Raw genomic sequence first — 22,544 nt, forward strand, 5'->3', positions numbered from 1 at the left:
AAAATACTTTTCTGTTTTCAATGGTCCAGAACAGGTGCTCAGTTCTGAAAAGCTTGTACTCTTTCCACCTCTAAAGGCATTTCTTAAATAACAGTAAATACTTCTGTCTGTGGTTTTGCATATTTTAACAAGGTAGGCTTTGAGCTATTGTCCTATGCATGGTCAGTTAACAAAATGAGCTGAAATTCAGATACAAGATGAATAGTGCATGTACCCCCTAGTCATTGAATCATTCCCTAAAGGCAGTCTGCCTAATAACAGATAGATGGTTCTTAGCTGTGAAATAGGTAATGTTTTCTTGGTGTAATCAGGCTGCATGGAAGGATAAGCTGCATTTGAAAAACCATTTAATACAAGCAAGAGTTCTGCTGACACAATTGTGAATAAAAGGCAAAACCACATTTCTTTACTATTATCATTGCCACAGCATGAAATTTCTGAGAGTTTGTTAATTTGACTTTGAGTGGTGTAATATCACATTTGTGCAGTATTTCAAGGTCACCTGTATATGAAGATTCGTTATGACCATGTTAGCAATATTCAAGAGCTTGTAAGCGTGTTCAGTGTCTCATTTGCAATAGTCAGTTAAGTTCTGTTTTGTTTGCTTGTTAACCTGTCCTGAGCCACACATTTTATCAGCATATAATATATACAGGTTCAAACTTAAACAGGGGAAGTTTAGATTAGATGTAAGGAAGAAGCTCTTTACTGCGTGGGTGGTGAGGCACTGGAATGGGCTGCCCAGGGAAGCTGTGAATGCTCCATCCCTGGCAGTGTTCAAGTCCAGGTTGGACGAGGCCTTGGGTGATATGATTTAGTGTGAGGTGTTCCTGCCCATGGCAGGGGGGGTGGAACTAGATGATTTTAAGGTCCTTTCCAACCCTAACTATCTATAATTCTATGATTCTATTCTGTGATTCTATATACTAGAGCACTTCTGTTGCACCCAGCCATTTCAAGAATTGTCAAGAATTATAAATATTTAAGTATTTCCCTGTATGTTGCTAGCATCAGTTTTGTAACATGTAAAATTACAGCTGGTATGCAATGCCGCAGTGTCATTAACTCCCACCAAATATCTTTCTACAAGTATTTTTACTTGAAATACTGCCGAGCCCAGCACTTACTTCTTAAGCAATATCTTGTGTAATAAAAATAGAAAATAACCTTTTTTTAAAAGTAAATGTTTAGTTTGCAGCAGACTAAGAAAAATCTGGATTTATTAGAAAATTTGTTTCAAGGGGTATGACTCACTGTAAGAAATGGCATTTAATTTTTTCTGTGAGTTTACTTATGCAGTTTGATTAATTATTAGTTAGCTAGTTATTAGGTCCAGTTTGAAGAAAGAAGACGTCAAAGGAGTTTCATATAAATATTTTACAACTTCTGCTAAGAAATAGAGGGTTAGGATGTGAACTATAACATTGCTTTTGAGGTTGATATTAGGCTCAGGCACTAAATACTTAATCATTGCTTTCTCAGTATTTCATAAAACACTCATTTATGCAGGGGGTGGTATCTGCCTTTTTTGAAGGTGGATGTTGATAGCAGTGTCAAGTTTATTTTTCTCCCTAGAAAGCTATGAAAAGGGGGCTGTTCTAGAGTCTAGCCTTCAGTGCAGCTTTTTCTTTTCTTGTATGTGTGTAATTGTGATTCTGTGAAGGTGTTGGCAAAATAAAACTAAAAGACCTTAGTCAAAGCCTCTCAAAGGGATACTAAGGAAATAAAGTAGTCTTAAATTGAAAAATATAGTGTTGTCGTGGATCAGAGGCTGCCCATGTGGCAATATAATAGCAATGAATAAATACATGATGCTTTTGAATATTTATTATTTTAGCAATCCAGTAGCAGTGGAGTACCTCTATTAGAATGTTATTGTTTCATTTTCTATTATTCTCCACTGGGAGGTACTGATAAAGTGAAATGATATTTGTAAAGTTGCACAAAAATGTCCAGGTTGGTCAAGACTGAAAACAAATGAAGAATTGTCTGAAAATGAGAAGCATGACAGTAGATTCATTTTGTGGTTGAGAAATGCCAGAGAACATATGAGAGAGCATGATTTGAACTACTGCTACAATTTTCAGACTACTAAATAACCATGAACGGTTGTCTGTAACAGCTGTGACCATAAGAGGAGCCAGGTACCTTTGACCCATGCTATTAAGTCAACGTGTAACCTTGTCAGTGCTGCATATTTTGCTCGACTTCTTTCAAGCCTCTTTCAGTTGTCCCTGTGTGTGCACCCAGTGAGCTATCCCAGTTTGGTGTAAAGGCTTTCTATTCTTGGCACCCTCATCTCGGAGTGGATACAGCAGAAGGGAAGGAGTTTGGAAAATGTGAGAGGGAAATGCCTGAAGACAGACATAAGTTGAAGACTTTTATACATATCAGTTTAGAGAAGGAATGAAAAAGGGCATACAAAATCATTAGTGAGTATAAATTGATTCTTGTTTGACTTCTGACAGATTTGCAGCAGGAGATTCTTGGCTGAAGGGGTTGCCACCCTTGGCCATCTGCCTCACCCTGCACCTTTAATAGATATGGAAGCCCTTAGGGCAGAGGCATCTGATCTGCTCTTAAATCAGATTGTGAATCGCTGCTATTTTCAGCCCAGTGCATTAGGAAAGCCTGTTTCCACCTAGAAGAGCAGCAATGTGTGTCAGAGGAGGGGAAGATCATTTCAGTTGATAGTAACATCACACAGGGTGAGACTGCCAAAGACATCATACATTTAATATTTCAAGGACAAAGCTTATAAAACTGCAACTACTGATACCTGTTTTATCCAGGGTGTATTTAACTGGTGTAAATGTTCATAGTAACATAGTTGCAAAGCCATGAGCTTAGTGTCATGTAACCCAGTAGAAACCTCGTCTCTATGCCATTTTGCACCCGAAGTTTTCAGCCCCTGCTTTCCCATGAAGCTGGTTTTCTGTACACTTAGATGATTTCTAAGGTGTGCCCATCTGTCTGGGTTCTACTCCTAGATTTTACTGACAAATTTCAGCAGAATTTGACAGGCATGTAATACATAAAATTTCTTCCTATTTCCTAAAACATAGTGCCTGGATAGGAGACAATCTCATTAGTACCACCCTGAAGCTTCAGTACAAACTAAAGGCGTATTATTGCACATGGATCAGTATTATGGCTCTGCATCAAACAAAGCATCTGCTGACTTGCTCAAGCAATTCAGGACAAGCTGTTTGAGTTAATGAAGGAAAGGAAAAGAAGGAAGATGCGCAGAGTTACTAGGGAGAGGATACTGTAAAAAATATGGAGGGAAACAAGTGAAATTATTGTGAAGGATTTATTGGGATGTAACACAATTCCTTAGAAATCAAGATTAATGACGTGTGCTCCTTACAGATTTTTTTTTTTTTTTTGGCTTGTGTTTCTTTTCATGACCAGGCAGCATTTTAATTTTATTGCAAGATGTGTGCTTTTACCACTGAACATATCAAGTGCAACACTAAATGTAAAAATCACAAGAGAAGTGTTCTTTAAAATGCTGCAAGCAGTAAGTAATATGGCAAACAGTAAATAATGTGGCAAAATCCAAACTTTGTTACCTGTTCTTACTTGAAAACAGTTGATTAAACATATATTAAAAGGCTGTTGCTTGGCCAGCTGTTCTTTCTAATAGTGTTTTGAATGTGAAGAGATTCTGAGAGTGTTCTGTTTTGTAAAATTATATTGAAATGGAATTGTTTTTCTTCTAAAGGTTGTAATTGCTGAAAGCAAAATAGAGGGATAAAGGATAAATGTGGAGAAGAAAGAATAGAATGAAGTAAAAAATCCTTTATAGCAAATTAAAAAGCTTTTCCAGTAAAGTAACTCTTGCGATTCTTGCAGAACTCAAAATTAGATTTGGTAAGCCTTGATAAAAATGAGAGGAGAGAGAGTGAAAATGAAAAAATAAATAAAAGCATCTCTAAATAGCTCTTCGGTCCACCAACAATTTCCAGTATCCCCTTTGTCTTCTTTGATTGCTGTCTTAATGAATTACATGAGAGAACTTTCATCGGGTAAAATTACAAATACAGCAGTAAATGCTGTGACTTCCCTGCAAACGATCATTTCAAACAGTCCAAGTCTGACACCACTGACAGTGCCAGCTTTTGTAGTGTTATCTAGCAATTTTGAGCAGACCAAGGAGCTCATTAGACATTGCTATGATTCACAGGATTACTGTGGCACACAATACCTTCAGTTTGCAAGTTCAGTGCTAGCTTAGACACATTGCTGTAGTGTCTGCAGTGCACCTGCTGATATCAAAACTAGCAGTACCAGCTTCTGTTCTTGCATTTTCTTTAGTGACACAGCATTCATGAAGACACGGTTCTTTGTATGTGAATATACTTGCAGAAAGCATTATTATATGTAGGACATTCTGACTACTGATGTAGCAAAGATGAGAAACAGGCAAAATGTAGCAAAGGCTATACTGCAAAGGATGGTACAGTGGGGGTCTGTTGAGACTGAAAAGAATTTAGGTACGAGAAATTAAAAATCAGAAGAATTAATGAGAAGGGAAATGAGGAGTAATCATCAGTTTGTAACATCAAACAATAAGAACACTAGAAAATAGATGAATAAATACAAGGAACCTAAAGGAGCATTTCAGCTGAAGGATGTCTGTTCGTTGTCATAAATAGCTGCTAGATCATTTGCTTAATTAATAAGGACTAAGGAGGGGTGAGAGAGGTGCAAGTAGAATCATAGAATCAACTAGGTAGGAAAAGACCTTTAGGATCATCAACTCCAATCAGTAGACAGTAAATATACACCCAAATACCAAATCTAAAGAGAAAAAAAGTGTTTCCATGGACAAAGATGGGGCAAGGAAGAGGAAGGATGCTAGTTTTAAATATAAGGACCTGAGTTACCTTTGATATTGAATTATTTGAAGTCTACAGTGTTACAGGAAGTATGGTTTGACATTGGAATCCATTGTCTGTAAGTCTGTATTCCAAATCTTTTCCTTATTACACTTTCTGTGTTTGTTTTCCCTGTAGTCAGAGTGTTGGTTTAAGTTTAATATCTACTTTTGGAGCAAATTTGTCTTTCAACCATCTTCTTTGGAGTTGTTAAAGTTTTGTCAATTTCTATATGTTGTCTCTGTACTTACCTATTACTGCAATGACCTCAAGATAATTCATGCAATATTTTTTTTTGCATAAACAAAACCCAAACCAAGAGGTGTTTAAAATAACTCCTAAAACTGATTTCTAATAACTCCTGAATATTTCCTCAAACTGCAACCTACAGGATTTCAGCATCATCTTCCAAGGAAAATAAAAAATATACTTCATGGTGATGTTGTATTATTTTCTGTGAAGATGCTTCCTTGTGTTTTCCTCTATTTTAACTTCAATAATCAGCCACGACCGTGATTTAATTTTTTTTTTTTTTTATATGAAGACAAGCTGAGAGAGTTGAGGATGTTCAGACTGCAGAAGAGAAGGCTCTGGGGAGTTCTAGCAACCTTCCAGTACCTAAAGAGGGCCTACAAGAAAGCTGGAGAGGGACTTCTTACAAGGACAAGGGAGAATGGCTTTAAATTGAAAGAGTGTAGTTTTAGATTAGATATAAGGAAATATTTCTTTACTGTGAGGGTGGCGAGACACCGGAATGGGTTGCCCAAATCAGTTATGGATGACCCATCCCTGGAGGTGTTCAAGGCCAGTTTGTTTTGAGCAACCTGAAAGGTGTTCCTGCCATGGCAGGGGTGTGGAATTATGTGATTTTTAAGGTCCTTTGCAACCCAAACCATTCTATGATTCCTTATCACCAGACACTGATTTGAGAAAATACTGAGCTGTACTTCAAAATTGTCTCTTATGATTGCCTATTTAAAACAGTCCATGTCTGAGCAAGAAGCCTCAAAGAAAATATGAAAAAGTGGGTCTGAGCTGGGCTAAAAATCAACAAAACAACAGCAAAAGAGAGAACCTTCAGACAAATATGCTCCTTCACCCAGCTCTTGGTGGGCCACACAAGCACCACTGGTGTCAGGACAGAAACTATTAGTCAGCTGACATGGGAGACAGGCAGTTCTGACTCTTTCAGTGGCAGCACAAACTTAGTTTAGCTTAAAATGATTGTGAAACTGCTCCTTAAATCATCACTGTCTTGGAACAGTAAGCTGCACAGGAAGCACACTTAAAAGAGTTAAGTCCTGGCTTCAGTACAGTGAAATATGAGTTAGGCCACTGATGCATATAAAGCCAAGGTTTTCATGGGGGGGGGGCCCCCCGAGAGTATGATCATGGGAAGAGAGATGGTGAGTCACCTTTGAAAGAATATATAAAAATAAGAATGAAAATGTTTAGCAAAATGTTGAAATATTGAGCAGCTGAAAAAGAAATTAAAATTTAATAGGATATGTATGGATGGATGTGATGTTAAATGCATAAAGTTTATACTTTCTTGGACTGAGCAGATGAGATTATAATGTGCCTTTGTGACAGAAGGAGGAGTTTTGAACACAAAAAGGCTACATGTATTGGCTTACTGTTTCCTGGGTAACATTGATGTAGCCCGAGTAAAGAAATGGTGTATCTTTGAAGTATAAAATAATCAAGAAATAAAATGGAAATGAAAAGAATTATAGTAATTACATTGCTTTTAATTCTCTACAGAGAAAATTTACAGTCCTGGCAATAATTAAATATAAATAAATATGTAAATAATAGGATTTTTCAGTTTTGATTTTTAGCCAGATGCAAAGAGAGACAAATCCAATTGTGGCTTCAAAAAGGTTTCTCCCCTTATTTTATTAAAACCAGAAGTTATAAAGGGATTGTTTTCTTTTCAATATGATGAGAATAAAGACTTGAAAGATGTTGTAAATGAAACAATAAGAATACAAAATTGTTCTTAAAGGCATAGTTTGTAATAAAAAAGTGATAGTCACATATTTGTCCTTTCCAACAAGGGTAAAGAGCATACTTTCTTTTCAATCCCAAACATTCCTGCATTATTGCAGAAACTTTAAATGTTATTGACTATTAAATTTTCCTTTTTTGAAACTATAAATGGTGACATTGAAGTACCAAAGTAATGTTGCATGTAATCCTTTCTTAGTCTTCCTTCAGGTTGCTTTTGGTATGAAGTTTCAGCTTTAAGATTGTTCAGAGAATTATTGGCCAGTAGGCTGAAAAAAGTAATATCTGTATTATATAAAAACATATTTATTACTATTTATAATCAATATATAAATATTACAAATCACAATTTATTATTTACGTAAAATGCAAATGAAGGATAACTAATTTCGTTCTTATGCATGATCTTTTGCCAAACTAAAATCAACTGAGAACATAAAGCTTCAAGACTGAGAAGACAGACAATACTTGTCATGTGCACATTTTAGTTTTTATGTGGAAAAATTCCTCCTATTTCTTGTAGATTTCTGAGCACCTGAAGGCAAATCAGCTGTTTTCATCCTGAGTTTATAGGTGGGTGCATGTTCTGTGTGTGTGCCTGACAGAGAATTTGCCATTCTTTGTGGTTGTTCCCTGTTACATTTTAAGAAAGTACCTAACTGAACATGTAACTGAACTTCTTCAAACACTGAACTTTGGACAAGAGTCTTCATTTCTCACCTAGAGTACAGTAATTCCTAATTGAGGCTTACTTGTGGAATTTTTATCTCTTGCTCACCTACCACATCTCTAAAAGATTACTCCAGTACATCAAAGTCAGATTTTTTTTCTTGGTATATGAATTGGTCTGTATTGTATTTGCAATACTCAGAAGCTTACTGAGTGGTTGTCATTTTTACACATACAAAAGAACTGTGTCATATCATTTCTATTTCTGACTCTCAGTCAGGGTATATATAGCCATAGGCAAATGTGAAGTAACGGCTGTGAAGAAACGATTCCTCAGAATGTCACAGATTTATTTATTCAATCACTATCACCGAGCTGCAAAAGTACTCTAAGTAATGTTTGGCATAGAGGAGTCTTGGCAAGGTGTCTGACAATAGTTTGCAGACCTATTTCTCTATTTGGCTGCATGGGGAAATGTATCTTTGCAGAGGATTTTATAAATTGTTCCTCACACTTACTTGGGTAATTGGCTTTTGACATATTTGAGTATTTCTGAGAGCAACTAATTTTCCTAGGTTTTTCTTTGTTTTGTTTTGCTTTTTCAGGAAACGGATAGCAACTGGGTCATACCAGTCACAAATAATTAGGCTTTGTCACTGCATTTTTTTACGAATACTGACATAAGGACCTCATAAAAACAGTACTTGTTTTGTGAAATTTACTCTAAATGTAAGTCTACTTACTAGAGACAAAATAATGTTAAGGTGCTGAGCAGTAGTTATTTTTTTCATCTTTGAGTATTGTTTGTCTATTGATGTATTCAAAAGCATTGTTGAAAGTACTTGAATAGTGTATTTGCTTAAGGAATCAAAGCTCTTCTGTTGAAACTTCCAAAGTCTATAAATGTCGTAATTATACCACCAGTGCCTTGGGAATTGTGTTTCTGATAGCCTGTTCCTTAGAATTTGTTTGGTTTGTTTATATTGAACATAATTTCTAACTTGTAAGTGAAAAATAATTTGGCAATATTTCACATTATATTGAATCTTCACATACATATTTTTTTCACAAGTAGGTGATGCCAGAAACAGAACATTAAACAGATGGGAGACTTTCACTGGTGTGAAAGCTAGCTGCTATGGGTATTTCCTCAGGGTACTTAACAAAAACATCTGCAAACTAAGCTGCTCAAGTGATAGGGAAGAGTAAATTTGTGACAGCTGGGAGAGTTTCTTGTTCAGGACTTTTTTTTGGGTGCTTATGTGAAAGGGAACTTTGAGTGTACAGAGATTATTTGAAAAGTCAATTTTGAGCTAAAAAAAAGGTATTTCTGTGGATCTGCTGAAGCATTATGAGATGCTACAAACTGTTTCTTGTATTTAGGAAATTGAAGGGGTGTTGCATTTGGAGGAATGCAGTTGAATTAAGATGATGTCATTTTATGGACAAGCAAATGTATCTGTACATTAGTTTCAGAATAATATTTGTATCCATGGTAGTGAAACTGATAAATTACATACTTTGAAAATTTCTTTGAGCACATCAATGACCTCTCTCACTTGTGATAACTTTCAAAGTAGCTGCAACTTCAGCTTTTCTTTCATCTGTTGGTACAACAAGAAACATCCATTAAATCTTCATTCACTTTAAAAAAATCTTTATACAACCACATCATAATATCAGAATTCATTTAATTCATGTACATTACCATATTTCAGGAATTCTAAAACAGGTGAAGAAAACATGTAAGAAGTAAAGACATTGTGCTGGTAGCAAGACGTCTTAACCTGGTTCTCAAGTTCAAGCTTACTTACAAGTTCAATCATATTAGATTATATCTGAGTTAAAAAAACCTGAAAAGCAGAGATTACTGCTAAATGCAATAAATTAAAAAACAGAGTCCAAAATCATATCTTTAATCCTCTAACACATACTACTAAGAATCATATTTAGATATTGTATGAGGGATGCTTTCTTCAATACATACTTGAATACTCTGATGTAGTACCAGTTTTTGAAAAACTTTGATTCTTGTTTCTTGACAGAAGCAAAATTACACTAAGTTTTATGGTCCTTAGAAGCAGTTGGGGTGCAGATGGGGTATCGTTCCATCAATGTAAATATTATGCCTTGCTTTCTTTTATTTCTGATATTTTGATCAACATCTTTATTTTTTCTTCTGGCACTTTAGTCCTGTAGAAACATGTTCATATGATGAGTTCTTAGTGTTGCTTAAATACCTAATGATTTCACCTCTTTAAGGTATGGCTATGGGAGATGAGCTGAGTCTAACTGAATACGACAGATTTCTTTCATTAAATAAACTGGTCCTGCTTCCTCCTCTGTTCCTTCAAGTGGGGCTGTATGCTCCTGTTGTTTCCTTTAAGCCAATTTTAATGCTTGTATGACTCCATAATGTGCCAATGCAGCTCACTAAGCCAGGTCAAGAAGATTCCAGCAATTAACATATTTTTTTCTCCTGAATGAGCTCCCATCAGGGTCAGATAAGAATCAAGCACTGATATCATTGGGAATCTCAGAAAGTGGTAAGAGGATGGAAAGAACTGGGACCTTATCACTGGGAAGAAGCTACTGTCTTACATAATTGCACCCTTAGCAGTTGCTGGTTAGCATCTTGGAGTGTGACCTCATTCATCCACCACCTGAGCTAATAACATTTTAGGGCCAGTGAGCTTTGCTAGTGTGCCCGAAGACTGAAAATCATGAACAATTGGCCTTTTTGTGTTGACCTAACTTTCCTCATAGTGCAATGTTACCTGTTTTCTTTTTGCTTGAAATAGATCTCTGCTGTGTATTGCTGAAGATGCTTTCAGTTTAGAGTTCTTAATTTTTCTCATTTTCTTTGTTCCTCCTGTTGATATGGTTTGTACTGCAAGTTTGACCTCATTTCATTTTTTAGGTTGTTTGTCAAACTGCTTGCACTCTAGAAATTTAGTACAGATGGTTCTTTCTGAGAAGGAAAACATCCCAAATTAGTAATTTATCTTTTGTGATAAGATATACTCTTTCTTGCTGCCTCCTTCCAGCTATGACAGTTGTGCTTCCAAAGGTTCCGAGTTTCCTTCATCCTTGTTTTTTTATGATTCCTTAAGGCACATTTGCTACCTGATGTAAAACTGGCTTTACAGTCTAGGACTTCTGCCTCCCTCTCAATAGAATTGTGTTGAATGGTTTATCTGCAGTTCTTGTACTGCACAGAGGATGGCGTATAGTGGCCACCAAGGAGCATTCATTTCCACTGCTGTGGACTCCAGTTAAATCGTACTGTTACCATTGGTAAGAGGAGTAACCTCATCCTTACATATGGGGAATTGAGTCACTGGCTCAAGTTAAGCACCTCTAAAGATCCATGGGAGTTTCACAGCTCTCATGTTAAGGAGCTAAAACCCCAAAGAGAGAAACTTGACATATTTTACATAAATTTTCTGTCTATGGAGTCAATGGCAAATTCCAGTTGAGTTCAGTGGAGTCATGATTAACATTAGTATGTCTTGCAAAGCAGAACTGTCAGGTAACATTCTCTGATTTGTTTATAAGATGGTTTTATAGTTCTGAAATGAGATCTGGAGAAATGTGGTACTAATTCATACCCAGAAGATAAAATAGTGCTAAGTAAAAGCAAATGTACCTTTATGATATATAAGATAGTAGGTGTGAGCTAACATTACATGAACTAGCATGCTTCAATGCTTGATTTATTATATAGACAATAAACTGTTCCTGCAATACTAAGTGAAAGTGTAGCAACTCCATGTATTACATGTCCCACACATTATTTTCCAATTCAGCCAGCTCTCTGTCTTGAACTGCAATATGCTTGCACAAGCAATGTGGCAAACAAAAACCTTCTAATTTTCTCCTGCCCAAACCAAAAGCATGAGCAAACATAACCTGATAGTGCACGGGACTGATAGGTTACACAAAACAATCTTAAGAGTATAAGCAGCACCTATATAACACTCCAACTACAGAGTTTTTTCAGTAACCAAAAGTTTATTTAAAAAGCATTACTTTCTCATCAGTAAAAACATTACTGGAAAACTGAGTTGTTTAGAAATTTATTGCCTGGCTAATTTTTTGGGTGTGTGGGATGTTTTTGACACACCTGCTAGTTTATCTGCTTAACCCAGCTGGGGGTATAAAATTGTATTTTAAAAATCTGTTCTACCATCTCTCAAAAGACGTCAGTGGTATGAACTTAATGAATAAGTGAGGAAGAGCATGTACTGTCAGTGGTGACGCCATTGGTATGTTGATGGTATCCAGCTCAGTGTCTGCTGCTCTAAGTGTAGACAGTGCAGTCTTCCAGATGTCCCAGTGTCTGGCCAAAATAGTGACAGTGATACAAAACAGATGGTCTTGTCTCAGGACAAAGAAGAGTAGGTGCAAGCTGGTAGTGAGATGGAACTGGAAGAAACGGCAGAGCTTCAGTTGTTAGATGCCATCTTGTACTCATCTTTGATTCACAGTTAGCAGAGGTGACAAGGAGGGCAGTTGTCCCTTTGAACTAGGCACAAGCTTGAAGAGCAATAACAAAGATCCACAGTCTGTTTCTACCAGCTATATTATCTAAGAGTTTTTGAGATTGTCATAGATTTACTGGTACATTTCTGTCTCAGTCTAGTTGCACCTAGAGCTTACGATGAACATTCGCATACAGCACATCCTTTGCTAAATGTGGCTGCGCACACAGAGTTTAGAGATTGTCCAGTCTGACATCATTCATGTATAAGTCCCTAAGTTAACTAGAACTTTGCTAACACAACAGCTTGGGCTGCAGCCGGGTGCGTTTGGGTATAGTGCTTGACTGAAAAACATTATTTTTTTTTAAATGAAAGATACACTAGTTTCTTAGTAGAAAATTTCAGCTGTTCAAGCATCTTGCTTCTGACTTAGTGTGTTTTTCTTCTCACGGAGACGGTTCTCTGAAGGACAGTAAGGTGTTTGACTACCTTTTAAATTTGATAATTAAAAAGAAAAAAAAAAGAAAAAAAAAGGTTGGGGAAAGAGAGATGTTTCCACTGCAGGAATCCTTGCTCTAGGTAGGTTTACAGAATAGGGCACACAGATGCTCTAGTAACTGCCATTCCAGAAATGCTTGTAATAATAATATTTCAAAAGAAAGCTATTGGAAGGTTCAGTGTTACTGGAAATGTTCGGCATAAGATAATTTGTAATTTTTATGCTTTGCCTCAACTTTCATTGCAATAAAAAGTGTACGAATTTCCATTGGCGTCTTGCTAAGGGGCTGGTATAGTAAATTAGGTGGATGCAAAGAAACATGAATGTGGCCCCCAGTGCAAATTCATACAAAACTGAACAATTTAATATCTTCTCTGAAATTCACTGTAGTTGACTTAGTTTTTAGTGAGGTGTACCACTGAATTTGTGAATTATTATTCATCTTAGCTTATTCTTATAAAACTTCATAAAAACAGTGTGCAAATTATCAGTTTAATTCAAACTAGATTTAATAAAGAAAAACATAAACAACAGTGATGTTGAATTCAGTATTTTGGACATATATTTTAAGGAACATCTGTACTACATTAACCAAATACACTTGAAAAATATTATGGCTGGCTCCTTTCTGATAGAAAATAAAAATCCAACCTGAAATTAAAAACAAAATAAAACCTTTTGAATATGCATTCCTTTCTAGTGCTTTGATATTTTTTATATGATTGAAAAAAAAGCTGACTGACTTAAGGCTTTTTCTATTATTATGACAAATCTCTTTCTGGTTGTTTTCTTTAAGAATGCAGAGTTGGACCGAGGTCTGAATTGCATATGCCATTAAATGTAGTGGTTGCATAAGTAAACATCAGAATTAGTGCTGATTAGAAATATTGATCCAAATTTGCTTTTAATTTTTAAAGTTATTTTACTTAAAGCTAAAGTGCAGAAAAGAGAAAGCTTGCCAAGGAAAAACATTAAAAGACATTTATTTTGCCTTCTGAAGTCCAGAATTTGTGATAGGTTTGTGGATTTTCTCATTATGGCCTTTTTGTGGTTCTGTATTATTATTATAGTGCAAGTATTTTTGTGCAATTGTGGCAGTAGGAGTAATGCGTGATAGAATGAGATGTAACAAGCGAAATACTCTAAATGATATTTTATTGGAAATGTAGAGTTAATTGATGCGCTCCAATCAATAGTAGATGCGTGTTATTGTAAAAATAACGTTTTTGAAATAATTCTTTAGTGCTGAAGGAAACTGCCTAGTTGAAAGTGCAGACCAATGTGTTTGAAATTACTGTTGATGTGGAGCAACAGTGGTTATGTAGTCAGAGTGTGTAGTTATGTAGTAATGGTATGTAGTAATGCCTGTAAACTGAAAGAGGGTAGTTCTAGATTAGATATAAGGAAGAAGCTTTTTACTGTGAGGCTGGTGAGGCACTGGTACAGGTTGCCCAGAAGCTGCGCTGCCCCAGCCCTGGCAGTGTTCAAGGCCAGGTTGTACGGGGCTTTGAGTAACCTGGTCTAGTGGAAGGTGTCCCTACCCATGGCAGGGAGTTCCAACGAAAACCATGATGATAGGATTCTGTTTGGTGATATTATATCATTTGGCCTAGAATTACCGGTAGGGAATGATAAGAGGGTGTGATGCCAGCTCTTTTCAACTGTGGTAATGGATTTTCTCATGTAAATAAGACTGCAATATTGCATTCAGTCAGTGCTTTGGGCAGTTACGATATCCAAGACTTGCTTTATAAACTTCAACTGTCTGATTTGGAATAAGGATCTGAAGTCCAGAGACTGCATCTTAAGCGAGACTCTTAATCCCCTATGTCTGCTACATCAGTCTTGCCTTCAAGTAATTTGTTTTATATGATAAACAAATATTCCACCTAGTGGAAAAATGGAGAATAAGCAGGAGCCTTGTGGGCCAGTGCTTAGTGTAGTTGTCCAAGATTCTGAAGTGCGTTCAAATGAAACTAGAGCAACTTCATTACAAAAAGATACTTCGTGTGTTAATTCCAGTCCCAGCTTAAAATAAGAATATGGAGGAACTGAAGACATATTTCCCTCTCTGTTGCTGATTAAAAGTGAAAACTCCAATCAGTGTTTCATGGTATATTTCAGTACCTTCAAACAAGCCTGCTTTCTGTAATCTCAGGTTGGTTTGTGTTTTTGGCTGTGGGATGGGATTCTGCTAGATTGACTCTGACAAATGACACAGGTAGAAGTGGACTTGCAAATTCATAGACTTTGCAGCATCATGTTTCAATTGGTTTTGCATACATCCATCACTGTAAGGACAAATATTTAGGGAATTTACTTTCAACTTGAGATGCTTATAAAGTAAGATGTCTTCAGAGCATTGGGTTCAGATATCTAAAATTGCTCTAAGGAATGAGAGTCTCTCGATGGATTTACTTAGGATGATATTTCCACCAACAGTCTATGGTATGGGTCTGAATCGGTCAGATGTCAGTATTTGAAGATGTTGATAGGAAAACGTATGAGAAAATATGCAATAGACTAACAGCATTGCCTACTCTGTGATGTTAAAGTCATAGATGAATAAAAAGAAACAAAGTGAGATGTCCTGGAGCTAATGTATTGCAGAAGATAACTCCAATTTTGTTTCTGTTGAAGTAAATGATTAAACATAATTTTGGGGAGTGGAGCATTAGGTGTTCTAGATAAATTTTTCTTTGTCTGGAAGTTTAATTTCTGCTTTTTCCAACTGTTCTTTTGGGGTTTTATTGGACTCTCTTGATATTGGTAAGAAAATTTACCTGAAATGGAAAGGATTTACTAACATAATAAGAAACATAGAAGTATGACATATAAAGCAGAGTAAATTCCTGGAATTCAAATAGAACTGCTATTGGCAATAGGGGGTTTCTGTTGGTTTGTTTGTTTTTTTTGGGGGGGGGAGGGGGTAATTTCTTTTGTCTGTTTGGGGGCTTGGGGGTTATCTTGTTTTCTTTTTAATGAGAGCAGTTGAATGTATTTGGAATCTGTGCTTCAGTCAACCCTGACTGTGCTTCAGTCAATCCCTGACAAATCAATGTTATGTATATAGAATACATCAATATCTACATCAATGTTTATCATGATGCAAAAATACTAACTTAAGAAATCGATGGCTTCAAAGAAAGAGACATTATTTTACTGGTGCATCAGAATTGACTGGTTGCCTGCAAGAACATAGATCAGAATTCATTGTCTGATTTTTTTCTCTCATGTGAAAACATTTAGGGCTTTTCTTAGCATTAGATTGAACAAACTCTGAGCTGTCATACCCTCTCTAAAGATGAACCAGGACTTTTTCCAGCTTGGCACCTTATACTTCTTGAATTACTCTTGGGAAATTACTTCATGTTTTATAATGGAGGAAGGAGGCAAAAGTGATTGGATCATAACAAACAATGTAACGCATAACCTGATTACTTCAGCCTTCTGTGCAACTGCATTTTCATTGCATTTAATATGAATTTTGCATAAGAAGACCTCTGTCCTTAAAGTGAATGGTGTGTGTGAGTCCTGTAGGAGATGTTTATAAGATTATTCTACAGGCTGTCAACCCAAGACATTAAACAATCTTGCCGCTTTCCCTTTCCCCAATCCTTCTACCCCAAAAAGAAAGGAAGTAAATAATTACTAACGTCCTATTTATAAACATTATCTTGTTACTGGGCTATGTTTTTGTTTAACTGAAATAGATACCCTTTTTCCCCTTTCCTTTATAATGAAAATTGTCTATAAAGAAAATCACAAAGAATTTAGCTTAGTGTAGCATTATCATTAATACAGAAAACATCTGGTTCTGTGCTATGATATGCTACACTTGTGATCTTTATCTCACTTTTAAGTATTTTTGTGCATTGTAGTTATGGCAATGCTTGAAGATTGCAGCTGTGTGAATTTATTTTGGTGAATTGCTGATTTGAGAAAAATTGAAGGTTGAGGTTTTTTTGTAAGCAGGTAGGTTTTTTTACTACACAAAACGTACTTAATGGAAATTACATTAGGACCAAGATAGGTCTTCACAAACCTTATTCATGTAGGGAGGAGCAGAGAATTAAGCTTAAATCAAAGAGATACAGTGCACAGTGATGCATTAAAATAACAAACTTTTATTAGCACAAGTGAGATTGTTTCATTTACGTGAACTGCCAGCCTATCACTCTACAAAGACAGGTAATAATTTTCTAAGGATTTGAGAAGTTTCACAGTATTCCTGTCATCCATCACATAATCAGACCTCAACTTGGCTTTCCTTTCTCTCTTTTTCAGTGAATTACCTCACTGCTGCGCAATAAAATCACTGAACTGTTCAGCCATATCACTAGTTGGTCTAGCAAATAATTCAAAGGAAAAGATCCAATGTTTCAGACCCTGTAACTGAATTGATTTCTCATGAAACCTTTTTTTTTTGCTAAAAGTGATTTTTTCTGATTTTACATAGAACCATCTGAACCTTTGGAAACCTTTATTTTATGTTTTTGATTGCTAAAATGCATTATTGCACTCATTCTTTGTATTTATTTTAATAATGTCCTTATTTATGAACAAATATTCTGCAAATCATGCATCAATTATTGAACAATATGCACACACACTGAGTTCTAAAATTATGATTTATTGTTGGGGTTTTTTAATTAAGGGCCTTCAATAGTGAATGTAGTCAATCAGAAAGATTGCCAGATGACATGTAAACTTGATCACAACTCAAAAACTCCCATCCACAGTTATGGGTGTTGGGAACAAGGCAGATTCTCAAAGCCCAGTTGCTTTAGTGAGAAGAAAGTGCAGTACCTGCACTATAGATTTCATGCATCCAAAAGAGACTGAACTCATTCTCTACTGAGGCAGAAGTGCAGTAATCAAAATTAAATCGAATGCTGCAATTATTCTTCAGATTTGGTTATAGGGTTATACTTCTCTGTCTAGCTAGGTTATTAACAGCTGTTTGTAGCTTGCCATGAACAAATTACATCCAATGCTGAATGTGACCATTGAAAATTCCTTGGAAAAAAAAATAGCAATGTTTTATGATGTAGTTTGGGTGTTTTTAAATCTGCATTTTTGCATGAACATTAATGCTATTGGTCTAAAAGTATGTGAGAATAAATCAATACTGCGTAATATTCTGTCTACTTGTCTGTTAGCTATGACCTCTGACATACAAGCTTCTTGCATGAAATTTCACTTTGTTTTCTCTTGAGAGAAAAATGTTGACTAAAAATTTTAGAAGGCCATGTTTTTGATAGACAGATTCAAATATAAAAGCTATGATAGAAGGCAGCCTATGTCATTACTCTACTAAAACAGTCATAGTCATCAGAGAGCCAAAAGTTAATCAAGCAGAGAACTGTTGAAAACCTCATTTAAAGAAATCACATCTGTTTAGGGAAAAAAACCCCAAACCCTGAGGCATATGATTTGATTTCATTTAATCTGTAATCCATCCAGTGGTTTACATCTGTTAAGAAATATGGAACTTTTCATACCTCTTTAAAGCACAATTAAACTGTATTTATTTTAATACATAATGTGTTCTGAATATGTAATACCTTTTATGAAATGACTCATAGATGATTAATTTCATAATTCTTTATTATACAGCCTTCCAAGTCCTTTGAATTAGTTTGTATATTAACCATAGATTAAATTTAAAGAGAAAGGTGTGGAAATGGTGTAGATTGATCCCAGAAACTTCAGAACTGTCCATTTACTATCACCGAGACAATGAATTTTAGGAGAAAGGAGAATTTCTTTAAAATAAAACATAACTGCTAAAAAAATCTAGTTCAAGGACTTAGTCACAAAAACTTCATTTGTATTTAAGTGTAACCTTGCTGTTCTTCAATGTTGCTTAGTAAAATGGGTAAACATTTCCAGAAAGTGTTGTTAAGGTGGCATAATGCTGACAATCTGACCATACTATCTGGAGTTTGAAGCACAGCAGTAAAAGTAGTGCCTATGAACTATAGAGGACAACCAGAAATATTTCAGGTGGTTATTCAGGGACTTGTATCTCACTCTTTTGTGTATGAAATAAGCCTGGTACTCCACTATGTATCTGTAATGACTACTTGTGTATTTTAAATTGTAATTGAACATTGACTCTTCTAATCTGTAAATTCTCTGTGACTTCTCCCCATCTGGTGCTGGGATTTAAAGTCTGCCATTATGCACTTTTTGCTCCACTCAGATCCTTTACCATCAGGTTTCTTTTGTAAACATAAATATATGAAAATTCATATGTATCCATTATCTGGATAACAGTCTAACTGAGCTACACTATTCCAGTCATCTTGGGCAGAAAAATCTGAGAGCCTGAGCTGTCTTCCTGCAAAATGAGAACGATTTCAAAGTAGCAGAAAATGAAGTTAGCATTGAGTTGCCCAAATATTACGGCAATATGGTGGGTATATGTACGCATCTTATGGTTTCTTTCAATGTGATGTGTGTATCCATTTTACATTCTCTGGGTGTGAGAGCACTTTTATTTTACCAATGTTTTTTCATTGCTAAGTGAATGGATAATGACAAAAATCAGAGGAGGAGCATACACTCAAAAAAGGTGATTTTTCTCTTTGATATGCCTTCGATATGCCCTACATGAAATGGAGCCATTGAACATCATCTCTTGTTGACAAGTTTTTTATAAATGGATCAGAGAAATAACAATTGAAAAAATGCACAGCACTGTTTGAAGTGGAAATGACAGTGAATATTTCACAATGAACCCCTTGTAAGACAGTAAAAATATACAAAAATAAAAATCCTCTTAGATGTCTTTTCCTGTTATTATGCAAGTAACTGTGTGGTTTATTCCTGATTTTTTAGTTGTTCCATTCTTCGGGGATTCTACAAGTGAAGCGACTTTATTACTGCAAAATGTAATGGTGTGTTCATCCAGTCATTCTGTCTTGTTGCAGAGGATCTTGATGATCTAAGAATGGAAGGAGTAACAAGTGTGATGTCTTCTGGGAGCAAATTCAATCAAACTCGAAGCGCTTATACAGCTGAGCCTCAAGCAAAAGTCACGTTGAATATCTGCGCAAGATGTGCCAGGTAAAAAGCAAAACAAAACCAGATCATGCTAACCAGTGCATTCTTTTCCCCAGGTTTTCAGCTATGTATTGAGCATATGGGCCAGGCGATGACCTCTCCTGGGCTAAAGAAAAAATAATTCCTTAGCTACTGGCTACCCTATGACCTCTAGCATTTGGGTTGTGCAACCTATGTTTATGCTTGATATGTCACCTCAACAATGAATCAAAGAACATAGTCTTAGGCCTTACTTCACAGCTTGAAACTATTTTAAGCCTTTCTATCTCTGAATTTCATTAGTTATTTGAGCTTCTGTGGTTTTGCAGGGGATGAATCGGGGAATTTAATGGTTCAAATCCAATTTGAAAAGCACCTGTATAAATGGAGATTTAGTTGCACAGGTGCAGTTCAGGATTTCAAATAGTTGCTTCTTAGCACTTTATAATCTCATCCTGCTTCACCTCTGAGAAATAATTTAATCGGGTTGGACCCCTTTTTGGTTTTGACAGCTGGAAATAATTCTTGCATTTACAGTATGGGGGTCAAATATACAGGTTGGTATTCCAGTAGCCAAGTCAATTTGAGAATGCAACACTAACAGAAACCCCTTAAATTTCCTAGATGCATTCTTCTATGTAGACAAAAGCTCATTTGGGGAAAGGATTTAAGCCTGTTTAAATGACAAAACTAGCCTTCTCACCCTTCTGTTAATGGTTCAGATTAGCAAGAACAATTACAGAGGCATGCCAATTTTATCTGCCTGCCTTTGCCAATGGCTGCTCTATTGTGTAGTTTGAGAGGGGATTAGCGGCTTGTAAATAAAAAGCAACCTGTGGTGAAATTAAGTCAAAAGTTTGGCCATATGCCACCCTACGTTTCTACTTCTTTCCCATTTTGCTCGTAAATTACTGCTTTTAAAAAGGCACTTATATAGGAAGAGGGGCTTCAAAACATTTTTGGTGCTCTGGGAGCATAACTACAAGCATACTGAGTCACCCGTGCAATAGCATCTCTTTTGCAGGGTTGTGGAGCCTCAAGGAACTTCAGCTCATAGTGCTGTCAGAGCAGCAGTGCCTGGATGGCCATGTAATTCTATAGAGTTTTGCTGTTCAGAGTGTGGCCTTATACTTTAAGAGCAAACATTCTAGGCTGGGGTTCTTCCCAATTCTCTAGAAGCAAATTGCTTGTAAAATGTTGTAAAAATGTTATAAAATGTTTCCAAACAACTAGCTACATTAAAGTGCGGCACCCCCTTTTTTTTTCTTTTTTCGTAACTATTATGGGTTGTCCATGGATTAACAAGTAGAAAGGTAAGGAAAATAGAAACGTTGTTTTCTACATGGTCTGTTTGAATTTACATAAAATCCTGTATGGATTACTATGAAGGTTAATTAAATTTCAAATTCTCTAAAGTAGCCGCTAACAGCAGGTGCCAAGACACTATATATTCTCTCAGTCCTGCACGGCAGGGAATAAACGGCTCAGATCTTGAGCCAAACCTGGCAACCTTGGTTATTGTTATTGTCCTTTGACTGGCTATACGTTTGACTCTGCAGTCTAAAATATGAGTTGTGAGAGAAAGATCTCATTAAATCCCCTTTTGTCACTGATCGGAGAATGCAAAGCAATGGTTTATTTCACCTTTATACCTTCGTTCCCTACCCTGTGTAATAAAGTTGGTGAGGAATTGGATGATACCTGCTTGACTGTGGTTCTTTTCACTCTTGTTGCAGTTTAACAGTTTCTTTAAACTTCAGAGGAATTTAAAAAAATATACCATCTCATTGGTGGCAAGGGAAGTCAAAGGAGAGAAATGGGTATCGCTGTTGTATTCAGTAGTGAGGAAACTAGCATTTATTCTTCAAGATGGTGAAGGTCTACCTACTTTTTTAGAGCATTCCTTCCTTCTTACTGAGTCTGAGGACACCTTTCCACAGTTATTAGTGCAGTTAGCTCTCTCTTTTGATAGATGCCTCCTCAGTGGGTTTGTCAGATGCCTTCCTGCAGCAGCTGAAGTAATGGGTAGGGAGAGTTGCATAAAGCAAGGGGTTTCAAGGACACAAAGATAGTTTTTTTCCTGTTTGGATCCAATAACAATTCAATTTTCTCTTACTCAGTGACACAGCCATTGAAATTACTGTGCTGTAAGATCACACCTTGAGTATTTGAGTCATCTCTGAAAATGCCTAAGTGCTGACACTTATCTATATTCCTATGGCAAAGCATAATATTTATTATAAGGTCATAATACAGAACCTATTAGTATATTTGCTTGGTTTAGAAGTGATACTTTTATGGTTTTATATTTTCTAAGTAGTATTGTGCACTGTATACTTTATGGATCAGTAATAGGGGATTTGATTTGAGGCAAATTTAAATACAGCTGGAAAAGAAACTAGTATAAGTATCCTGACTGAGCAATTTGGTGGCCTTCTATGGTGGGGCTATGGAACTGATAGACAGGGGTAGAGCAGCTAGCATCATCTACCTGGACTTGTGCAAAGCATTCAACACTGTCCCATACAACATCCTTGTCTCTAAATTGGAGAGACATCAATTTGATAGGTGGACCACTTGGTGGATAACGAACTCGCTTGATGGCCGCACGCAAAGAGTTGGGGTCAATGGCTCAGTGTCTGGCTAGAGACCGGTAACGAGTGGTGTCCCTTAGGGATCGGTGTTGGGACCGGTCTTGTTCAACATCTTTGTCGGTGACATGGACAGTGGGGTTGAGTGCGCCCTCAGTAAGTTTGCCGATGACACCAAGCTGTGTGGTTCAGTTGATACGCCAGAGGGAAGGAATGCCATCCAGAGGGACCTTGACATGCTTGTGAAGTGGGCTGATGCCAACCTCATGAAGTTTAACCATGCCAAGTGCAAGGTCCTACATCTGGGTCAGAGCAATCCCAGGCACAGCTACAGGCTGGGCAGAGAAGAGATTCAGAG

General features: G+C 36.4%; 1 protein-coding gene across 6 annotated transcripts in view; it reads left to right on the plus strand.

Moving 5' to 3' along the window:
* The window catches only part of CUNH8orf34 (chromosome unknown C8orf34 homolog), a 188,334-nt gene that overhangs the window by 87,052 nt on the left and 78,738 nt on the right, over positions 1 to 22,544 (plus strand). For all 6 annotated transcript variants that reach the window (XM_061342880.1, XM_061342877.1, XM_061342882.1 and 3 more), the window contains one exon: positions 19,484 to 19,619. In XM_061342880.1, the coding sequence (XP_061198864.1) occupies positions 19,484 to 19,619 (136 nt within the window). The remainder of the gene's footprint in view (positions 1 to 19,483; positions 19,620 to 22,544) is intronic.

This window comes from Neopsephotus bourkii, unplaced genomic scaffold (assembly GCF_033783945.1).
Source record: "Neopsephotus bourkii isolate Nb327-2 ecotype Australia unplaced genomic scaffold, CSIRO-AGI_Nbou_v1 NB_1820, whole genome shotgun sequence".
NCBI lineage: Eukaryota > Metazoa > Chordata > Aves > Psittaciformes > Psittacidae > Neopsephotus > Neopsephotus bourkii.